The sequence below is a fragment of the Macaca mulatta genome, chromosome 15 (assembly GCF_049350105.2).
Source record: "Macaca mulatta isolate MMU2019108-1 chromosome 15, T2T-MMU8v2.0, whole genome shotgun sequence".
In the NCBI taxonomy this organism is placed as follows: domain Eukaryota; kingdom Metazoa; phylum Chordata; class Mammalia; order Primates; family Cercopithecidae; genus Macaca; species Macaca mulatta.
This window is the reverse complement of record NC_133420.1, coordinates 126067343-126078746: the sequence shown is the minus strand read 5'-3', so window position 1 is coordinate 126078746 and position 11404 is coordinate 126067343. Positions and strand designations below refer to the sequence as shown.

The 11404-nt window shown below is 38.1% G+C and overlaps 1 protein-coding gene across 1 annotated transcript in view; it reads right to left on the bottom strand.

Annotated features, from left to right (window-relative positions):
* Positions 1–215: 215 nt before the first annotated feature.
* Positions 216–11404, bottom strand: part of LOC711939 (contactin associated protein like 3) — a 235617-nt gene continuing 224428 nt past the window's right edge. The window contains 7 exon segments of the mRNA XM_028835369.2: positions 216–1177; positions 1179–1275; positions 5011–5082; positions 5314–5544; positions 8243–8330; positions 9239–9372; positions 10934–11158. Of these exon segments, the coding sequence (XP_028691202.2) occupies positions 1093–1177; positions 1179–1275; positions 5011–5082; positions 5314–5544; positions 8243–8330; positions 9239–9372; positions 10934–11158 (932 nt within the window). The 3' untranslated portion in view covers positions 216–1092.

The following is an 11404-nucleotide window of genomic DNA, read 5'->3' as shown; positions in this document are numbered from 1 at the left end:
GGAATTAGTGATCTTCAGTTATTTTTTTTTTAATAAATTGAAAAGATGTTCTGTAAAACATAATAGAGTCACAGGAAATTAAAGGCGTATCAGTAAAAACTTTTAGAAAAAGAGGAATGATAGAGAAAAACAGCTATGACTTCTCAATATTTTGGGGAAATAAGTTTAGGATGATGTTTCATTCAGGTATTAATGACACAAATAAAGGATAACTCTGTGTAAGAAGTAGTGTTTATATCTGGTTGTAAATTTAGTTAAAAACATAATCACAATTTACAAAAACTGTAATTACAAATTACAAAGAAAAATAGGCAGACAATCTTGTATTGACATCCTCTTGCATCTTGTTACCTACCAATTTTCTGTTCCATTACAAAATTCAATACTAAAATTTCATAGCTAACATTCAATATTAATTTCAACATTAAAATTTATCAAAATGATTAAAAACAGTCAATTAGAAAAAGCAATACACCAAAAATAATGGTAGTATTTCCAGGCTTCTACTGTGTTGTATTAACCATCATATGGGGGAAGAAAAAGGCTGTAAATTTTGGGTAGGCCACTTGGCTTTGGATTCCAGGACTATGGAAAAGCCAGTGAAGGTAAACTAAGAAGCATTTCCTGTTTTATAAACATCAGCAGAGGACCAAAAAAAGGGATCCCAGATATGTTTTCAAGTAACAAAAAGCATTTTACAAATGCATTTTACATTAACAAAGTGCAATTTTGTCTTTTACATCTGAACAAAAGTTCTGTCATTTTTAAAAAATAAAGTAGGGTCACAGCTTTATAATCATTTTCTCACCTAAAACCCCACGATTATTAACACAGATCAAACTGCAGTTTTGGAAGAGAGTCTTTGACTGGGGAAGCTACTGAACAGTGATGAATGGCCACGCCTAATTCACCGTCCGGAAATTGACGGAGGACTGTGTTTCACGGAGGGAGAAAGGGGCCTCCCAGAGGCTCTGAGGCTGCAGGTCTTCAGCCAGGTGATAGCACTGCACCCACTGTGTGCACCCTGATGGCAACAGCAGGCAAGTCCACAGTCGCCGTGACAGAGACAGCCACAGCTGCCAATCAGAAGACTCACTCTTTCTGGCTTCCATGGACTGTGTTTTGCACATAGAGCTCACTGTTTAGAGCTGTCTTAGCACTCTTCTTTTTTTGAGACTTTTGACTCATTTTCTTTGCGTAACTTTCTCTGTTGATAGATGCGTATGGCTATGGCAGTGACGCAAAGCAAAATAAATATCACAACTGCTATCACGCCTAGGGAGGGAAAAGAAAAAACATCACAATTTTTTTCTTTTTCTTTTTTCTTTTTAGAGAGAGGGTCTCACTGTGTCACCCACACTGGAGTGCAGCGGCATAGCTAACTGTAGCCTCGACCCTCCCAAGTAGCTGAGACTATAGGCCGCTTCACCACGTTCAGCTACTTTTTTTTTTTTTTAAACAATTATTCTTTGTAGAGATGGGGTGTTGTAGAGATGCTATGTTGCCCGGGCTGGTCTCAAACTCCTGGGCTAAAGTGATCCTCTCACCTTGGCCTCCCAAATTGTTGGGATTACAAGTGTGAGTTACCGTGCCTGGCCTCAATGTCAGAATATAAATGGTGATTTTTGCTCCAATCAGAGGCTTTGAAGACATCATTGCTTTTTAAGTTTGGTTAAAATAAACCAACCATCTATTATATTATAAACTGAAAACATCAAAACTCAGAAATGCTAACGCCAAGTAATTTTATGACATTTAGCATACTTCTGCGCTACTGTGACTTTTGGATGTGGCTGTGTTAGGCTTTTCCCCTATAGGTATATGATGATTGGGTTTCAGATAATGCTTTCAGATTTAAAAGAAGACATACATGTCTCTAAGATCACGTGCATCCTTCAGTTAACAAGTGGGAAATTTTAAATCATTTAAAAAGTATAGTGTGTTTAGCATCATCATAGATCATTAAATGTTATTGTTAGTACAGTGAAATGGGTACATTTTAATAAAATTGTTTTCAAATACTTTTATGATGCTATACTTTTGAAACGCAGTAGTGTAGCATATAGGTAATCAATCCCTATTACCAAAAATAATGGAGGCAGATTTATTATTATTTTTTTACCTGGAATGTGGATTATTTGAAACAGGTGGGTGAAATGTTTTAAAATATTGAATCCATTAGCAGTGCCCATGATTCTCGACTCTAGCTGCACACTAAGTCAGTAAATCAGAATAAATGAATGGAAGGCCTGGATATCAGTATCTTTACAAATTGTTTCAGGCTTTAATTCAGAGCCAGAGTGCTAAAGCGTGAAGCCATGCCACAGAATGCTGTTTACTGAAGCAATCATATTAGTGACAAATGAAAGTAAAATCTATGCTAAAAGAAATAAATACATATAAAGACAAGCTTCTGAAGGTAATCAGAATATGTCACCCCCAAATATGCCTTTTTGACAAATATTTTGAGGTAAAGGCAATTAAGAAGAAGCCAATGGAGGAAGAGCTCTCTAGATCCGCCCCTCCTTTCACCTAAAGACAGGATGTAAATTCTCTTTTACCGGAGACCATTCTTACCAGCTCAGGGATGTCAGCAGAAGCATGTACAAACACACTTACTCCATTAGTTTCTTCCCATATATTTATCTTCCCATGGTTTCTCGCCTTTGGAAGCCTAAAATTGCTTTCCATTGTCCTGTCATTTCTCCACGAATGTATTGTTGAAGATGAGCCAGGGTTCTAAGCCACCGCGCTTTGATTTTCACTGAGATTTCTCCCACATGCTGTGGGCTGCATGCCTTAGTAAACTTGCTTGTTTTTCTCTTGTTAATCAGAGGTCTGTCCCAACTACAAACTTACGAGTGATGAGGAGAAATTATATTTCCTCCCCCATGCTTTTACTGCCTACATAGTACATTTAAAGTACTTCACAAAAATATTAGTTTATACCTTCAGCCAGTCCATATTAGAAAATGCAAACTGCCTTTGGGAAAGCCCAGGGGAAGCCTTCCAGACTCCTTTTCATCCCCTCCTTCAGAAACCAAGTAAGAATTTATCAGGGGAAGGGAACACTGCTAAGATGTTTCTCTACATTTACTCAGTCAATCTTGCCAGTGATACTTGACCACAAGCAATATAATACAATTCCAAAGATAAGAGCTGGTTCTATTATCAACTTGCCCATTTCCTTATCACCAAAAGCTGGGCACTATCCCTGACATTGTGTAAATGTCTGTAGGCCTTGGAAACCTAGTCTGAAAATGTTCGGCATGTTGAAATTGCATTTGCATTGCAATGAAAAAAATCTCCTAAAAAAGGCAGGATTGATTTAGGATTGGATTGTATTTAAAATTGAACACGCAAGTATACCTTTTAGATATGCATTATTGACCACATTCCCACTGGAAACTTTAAAAACAGTTTTTGTTCACCAGGTCATGTATTTTTAATTTACACCTTACTGATTTCTAAGAGAAAAAGAATTGAGATAGTGATGGAAATGTAAATATCCCCAACTCAAATTTAGTCAGAACTTTATTGTGTCGAAACTGTTTTCTGTCATTTTGGAGGAAACAAACACACCTAGCTTACTTTTGTATGTGTTATAGAGATTCTGCAGAATAAGAATACAATCAACATTGCAATAATTCGGCCGGGCGTGGTGGCTCACACCTGTAATCCCAGCACTTTAGGAGGCTGAGGCAGGCAGATCACGAGGTCAGGAGATAGAGACCATCCTGGCTAACACGGTGAAACCCCGTCTCTACTAAAAATACAAAAAATTAGCCGGACGTGGTGGCAGGCACCTGTAGTCCTAGCTACTCGGGAGGCTGAGTCAGGAGAATGGCGTGAACCCGGGAGGTGGAGCTTACAGTGAGCCAAGATCACGCCACTGCACTCCAGCCTGGGCAACAAAGCAAGACTCCATCTCAAAAAAAAAAAAAACTTTCAATAATTCACTCGTTAATTAACAAGGAAAGGTGAATGCTTATTTTTTGCACCAGTTCTAAATAAATTATATTTTAGAAAAAAAGTTTTCATTGCCTAAACATACTTTTAAACTGTGCTTAATTTTACTTTTCTTCAGTTAAAAATAACCACAAAACATTCTTAGCCTATTAGATTAGTTCTTTCCAAAGTATGATTAAAAGTGAAACATACAATGGCTACTGCTGTAAATGTCCTTAATGACAGGGAATTGTACACTTTAAAATAATAATGCATTTTAAATAATGTGTGCATTTAAAACTTCTTAAATAAGTGAAACATTGTTATGGGAGTATCTAAATCATGCCATTTGTCATTAAAGGAAAGTACCATGAAGTGTGTGCTCTGATAATTAGCTGAGGTTTCCATTGCTTTGAACACAATTACTTCAGGTCCGTCCAGCAGTTGCCATTACCTTGACAAATATCCCATATGTCCTAGGGAATACAGCTATTTTCAAATTCATTATTAGTTTTGTAACTGTTCTTCAAAAAAAATTGTTTCAGCAGAATTCTTACACACTGAGCATCCCCAGGGAAGCTGAAATCAGCAGATACTGCCTCAGAAAATCAACGAAGGCGGGGCACGGTGGCCATGGTTTTGCTCTCAGCACTTTGGGATGCTGAGATGGGCAGATCACTTGAGGCCAGGAGTTCGAGACCAGCACGGCCAATATGGAGAAACCCTGTCTCTACCAAAAACACAACAAATTCGCCAGGCACAGTGGCGCACACCTGTCATCCTAACTACTCGGGAGGCTGAGGCAGGAGAATCGCTTGAACCCGGGAGGCGGAGGTTGCAGGGAATGGCGATCTCGCCACTGCACTCCAGCCTGGGTGACAGCGGGAGACTCCTGTCTCAAATAGAAAAAAACAAAAAACAGAAAAGCACAAAGCAATACATAGCACCCCTGTGACCTCACCATTGAGCGTTGATTCTTACATATATTTCCCATTGTGCTAAGTAATGCATCAGTATCTAAAGCGATAATGACAAACAACACGTCATTCAGGGCCTTGTTACCTCCGATGACCGCAGAGTCTCTTCTGTGTGCATTAACCAAGGGCTCTCCCTCATCCGCTGGTCCAGAACCACCTACAACAGGGAAAGGGAGAAAGATGATTAGCTTGATTTAATCACGCCACAATTCACACATATCAACTTTTGTCAATTAAAAGTGAATTAAAATAAGAACATCACAAAAATATATTTTAGAAAAGGAAAAAAGGGAGGATGACAGAGACAAAGAAAAGAAGGCTTTTGAGAAATTCACAAACATTTGAGAGAAGCGCAGTTTCGGGTGCGCTGGGGTGGAAGGCCACACACCTGCGCCCCCCGCGAGTCGGGGAGCCAGTTCCCGAGCCGGGGAGCCGGACGCCGCCCCCGCCGCGCAGCGGGTCACTGGGGCCACGTGGCCGCGCACGGTGACCCGGGAGGGGCCGCTGGGGCGCAGCGCCGCCTTCAGGGGAGCAGCGCGGCCAAAGCGCACCGCTGAGAGGCAGCCAGTGAAGCCGCTCGCCGCTGCCCGCCGTGTGTCCGGGTCCGCGCCGGCGGCCTCTGAGGACAGAAGGGGGACACACAGTTAGGGCGCAGCGGCGGAGATGGGGGCACAGGGGCACCCCGCATTTGCAAGACAGCGACCCTCGAAAGTCCCTCCAAACCCCTTGATCCTTCACTCCAGGAGAGGTCACCCTGAATCTTTACTTTTGGCAACTATTTCCATTGTCAGGGTTATGATAACAGATGTGTTCAAGTCCAGATGGCTGGCTCTCTGCAAGTACCAGAACTTCATAGGAAAGCAGTTACATGGCATACATTTAAGAAATCCTCTGCCTTTAAAATATAGCACTAAAATAAAATTTTAATGGGACTCAGCCAATAATCCCGAGATTACAGAAAAACGACTCTTGGAGGGCAGAGCTCTGCAAATCCTTTCTGGTTTTGCTTATTATATCATATTATAGTTGCTATTTTGTATGATGACTTTCATATTATCTAAATAAACTATCTTTTGTCATCAGATAATATCCCTCTTTATCTCATTTAAGATTCGATTATATTCCAATCTTAAATTCAATCTTATCTGAAAGTAGTGCTGCATTTCTTAAATTTATCAGCTGTTGCCTGCTGGTTTCTGGCAGGCCCCTTCATGTTCAATATTGTAAGAGCATTTAACTGTTATTTTTAAACCTCGTTTGACAGAATTTAGTCCATTCGTCTTTAGAGTAATAACCACTATATCTGATTTTATTCTTTTTTATCTTACACTATTTACTTCGCATGATTGTTTCATCTTTTTTCCTTTTATTTTGCTGGTTTAATCAGTTTCCTTCTTATTTCCTGCTTTCCCTTTTGTGAGTTTGAGAGCTCAACTTCCCTAGCCCTCACAATCAAAATTATTCCTTTACACGGTTACATGAAAACAAGTTCCTCTTTTTCCAACTTTCCCCCACTCCCAATAGTGAGATGATCGATTGCACGGGTTCTTTCTCCCAAGCCTCCCACCCCACCGCGGGGTCCCCACAACAGATCTTCCCTGAATGGAAGGCTTGGGAAATTCTTCTTTCTTTCTTCTCTCACTTTTACCTTTTTACCTTTCTTTCTTTGGTTTTACTCTAGTACAGTTAGATCCTGACCAGAATGACAATTTCTCTTACACTTGTATTTTTCTGTTTCCAGTTCAAGGATCTTTACATAATTTATTTTTTTCCAAGAAAGAACTTTGACAGGATTGACGAAGACTCTCCCCATGACCAGACGTTGGTCAGGCTACTCTAAGCGCTCGGCTAAACCAGCCTGACCTTTGGTCTTTCATCGGCCAGCTTACCTAGAATCCTGCCAATCTGATTTTAACCCAAATCTCCCACCGTCAATATCGGATCACCCTCAATGTCTAATCACCACCTTTCTCATCCCTCTCCTCACCCGACAGGTGATATCTGACTACCCTGGCCTGGCTTCACCAAGAATCCTGGTAAGTCAGTTTGGCAAGAATTACTCTCTCTTATTTTGTAATTTTTCACTCAGACACCCCACCCCAGCCACTCTGTTCAAGTATCAATATATTGATAACTTAGAACAGAGTGTTTTGAGTAACTTTCTTTGTAAAATTAGTGGCTTCTCTATTAGCCAACTTGTTGGTCTATTTTACTATAAGTTAAAGAAAGCACTTCCTATATAATTCCAAATTTAAATATAAAAGTGTAGTTTTGGTATAATTACTAAGTGATGTGAGAGTGGCAAAAAATTTATAGCAGAACCAATCCTAAAATATAGTTGTTCAAAGTATAAAGTGTTTTATTAATCTTTGATGATTATCTCTACCTCCAAGGACAGGCAAAATGAATATTTATAATTTTCTGAGATCAGTTGCTTCTTACTATATACTTCATTGCTGAATTTGAATGTAGATTTTTATACCATAAGTTACATGCCTTTGAATATACCATCCTTGAATGAAAACATTAACACCTTCAATTTCATGTTCTCCTTTTTTTGGAAGGAAACAAAGATGTATATAATAAATATTATTCTACTTTTTGATCCTCTTAATATTAAAGTGTTCATTTTCTTAATTGATTTACAATAAGATGGGTATTTTTCTTTAAAAAAAGATTATTTTCCTCAGTTCCTTTATTAAATGTAAAGCTAACTGTGCTTTTACAACAGGTTATAAAAGACAGTATGATAGACAATTACTGTAACTTTCTACCTTGCGTAATAGATATTTATGAATATGCCTCCCCATTCCTGTCAGATACTAGAGTCATAAAGGATGGAAACAACAGGTAAAGCAGGGCTTGAGACAGAATTAAAACTGTATTCATCTGCTGTAATAAGATAAACAGTTTTTTTCTCTTTTTTTCAACTCAAATGTAGTTTTAGCATTGAATGACGGTCTCTGGAGTTGATGTTGATTAATACGTACATAATCTGTGAACTTAGTGTCAGCTTTGATAATATTTCACTTTTCAAGAAGGGTTAGAAAAATACCGTGATTCATTATGCATGATTGCCAAGTGAGAGGTTAAGTGTGGAGGTATTTTTCCAGGAACGCCCTTGCACATCTCACAGGCAGCACTTACTCATGATTATATGTACACTCAGGCAAGAGTACAGTTTGCACCTTGATTGTCACTCACTGTGAAATTATTATTCAAGTAAGACAAGGAGCTTCTTTCAGCATGATGAATGCTGCCAGGGTTTGTGACATGACACTTGCGTTTTTTGGAAAAAAGCCCTTACTTCTACTTACCTAAAACCTTTCCCAATATGAGAGATTTGACGGCGTTGAATTCTGTCCCTGAGGACAAGATGACTTGTTTCTTTGCACTCTGGTTAACCTATTAGATGTCCCATGAGAAGCAAACATCAACAGAAAGTACAATTTTAATGATAAGGAAGCAAAGGAAGATGAGGAAAGGAAAGATGAAAATAAATCACTTTTAAGTATCACTACAAAAGTTCAAGGAGCCACCTTCAAATAATTAATCATTTAGAAGGGGAAGCTATTTTATAGCAATTCCTATGATGCCATCAGCTACCACTGTATCTATGATCTACCCACTTGCTGGCTTTACTCTTCTTCATAATGGAAGGATCTATAATGGGCAGAGTCCATGAAAAAGATGGAAGCAGCTGTTTTAAACTTAAATACGTACTCATTCTGTGGAGAAAATTTCAAACATAAAAGCAAGCATTGTTGTCCTCTGTGCAGATTAAAAGTATATTTTCCTTCCAATGCCGATGACAATGTGTAATTTACTTCGTCTGTTGTGACTCAGGTCTATTTTCTTACTTATTCCCATTTTAATGACTATGCTGTGTGCTTTTAAACCGTGTTTTTAAGTTGCTAAAGTATTTGTTCTTTTATAATCAGAATAAGGCAAGTTCCCACTGCAGTATCAATGAATAGATTCCACCAGTAGTCACTATAATAAACTAGAAAACATTCCCCTACTGAGTAAAGTAAAACAAATAAAGATATTTTGATATTTTAAATAGTAAAATATTAGTAATACCTTTGACAGAATTATATTGCTAAACAAACAAAACAAAGCAATACAGAATAAACCACCACCTCCTCTCCCCCAGATCCTGGCCGTATTTGGCTTCTTTTTCTTGACTCACGGAAGAGCAGCACTGAATGGGTTGCTCTTTTATTAATATCTATTATCAAATTTTTGCATTAGATTACTTGTTCTCAAAATAATAATATTAGTCAGTCTGACTTTTGAATTTTTGGGATTACCTCTACCACGACCACTGCGTCTTCTCTGTTAATTTTCACTTGGTGAAGTTGCCCATCAGCCATGTTTTTAAAATCAAAGGCAAATGCATCAGGATTTTGATGTCTATCTAGCTTGTACCTAATCTGCAAACTTCCTAAAAAGAAAAATAAATGGCATTTAAAATTAAAGTGGCATTTTATAAAACTCTTGATACAGATTCTAGAGCACTTTTATTATTATTTACTTACAGCACTTTTGAATCTATTTAGCATCAATTTAGATGCACCCAATAGTCATCTTTCCTGGAACAGTAATTACTTAAGTGCTATTCCAGTGCCAGACTCTGGGTCCAATGATGCTATTTTAAAAGTCAAGACTAAATGTGTTGTTAACAAGCAGTCTCTCTTCATTTTTAAATGAAAAGGTTTAAATTATGCATATGAGCTCAGAACTCAGATCTAAATTCATTATGACTTTGATATTTATTTTATGAAATGATGAAACTCCATGCAACATTGTATCAACATTCAGTTCCTGTAATTATAACTTCTAATAAGACTCATTTTAATGTATTACTGATATGTGGATAAAGATTTTTTATAGCCAGAATTATTTTAAGTCTCCTGCCATAATCCAAAAATGAGGAAGAGAAAAGGTTTTGTCAGGAGACAAGGTTTCCAAAATATCTACATCATCTAATATACATACCCCTCTCCTACACAGATGTACCCTCATTATCTATAATTCTCTTGCAGCTTATACTAAGATCCTGTCAATCAGATATATATATACATACACACACTTGAGGTGGAGTCTCTCTCTGTCGCCCAGGCTGGAGTGCAGTGGTGCGATCTCAGCTCACTGCAAGCTTCACCTCCCTGGTTCACGCCATTCTCCTGCCTCAGCATCCCAAGTAGCTGGGACTACAGGCGCTCGTCACCACGCCTGGCTAATTTTTTGTATTTTTAGTAGAGACAGGGTTTCACAGTGTTAGCCAGGATGGTCTCGATCTCCTGACCTCGTGATCCGCCCGCCTTGGCCTCCCAAAGTGCTGGGATTACAGGCGTGAGCCACCGCGTCCGGCCTAATCAGAGATTTTGTAGATTTTTTTCTAGACATTAAATTTTTGTGCTGTGTATCTAACAAACTTAAAGCTTGGTCTTCTTGTTCAACTGTGAAAGCCTTGGAATGCCTCAATTACCACTGTTTGAGAGGCTGCCACTATACTTTTCTTCTATAAAAGTGATATAACTAGTTTTTCAGTCACTGATGAGATAGAGAACAGCTGTACTTATCTGTTGCTTAAAGGAATTGGCTTTTATATAGCTGTACTATAACATCCACATAAATGCTCCTCTATTATGCTTAGAATGAGGAGGGAATGTATGTCATGTATCTAGATAGCTTATTTCAAAATGAACTGCAAGACCAATTTGAGTCATCATGTACTATTAAAGGCATCCTATCAATAATAAGAATATAATGGCATATCAACTCCATAAAATTATCAAACATGTGAGAAAAGCATCTTAATTTAATCTTGAAATGCTAGCTTTCATAATAACCATTAAGGAAGGCACTGAAAAACCAAAGACATTGGAAGGCATGCAGTTTTCTTTCATCATTTGTAGTTTGAATGCTGAAAAGACCCATGCCATTACAGTCCTATTTTTCTAATTCAGGGTTCTCTTTTTCTTTACACAAAAGATATTCACCATTGTTGGCGAGGATAACTGAAAGGTATTCCTCATAGAAAGAGCTCACATACAGCAATAAGCTCGGAGTTTGTGTGGTTCGGAAGCTCAGCGTGATCATTTCTCTGGTCAATGTTACATCTCTGTGTAACGAAGAAGCGAGGGAGCTGGAGTTTTCACTTAAAGTGTAATGTTCTTGAAAATGATATGTCATTGAGGAGCCAGTTTGAAAATATGCAGAAATCTCTGAAATGATAAATACATTTTTGTTATGTTAACAAAATGTAAGTCCAACAGTCTTGTGTTAAGTACGTTTAGAGAATGAGACCAAACCTTAAATATCCTGGGAGATAAAATAATAGTGAAATGCTATCCTGTTTTATTTTTTATTTTTCACTTGAAAAATTTTTTTAAAAACTGCAGTTTGAAGAAAAAGTAGCAAACTCCAATATACTCATAACCCAGAATTGACTAATATTTAATAGAGATTTT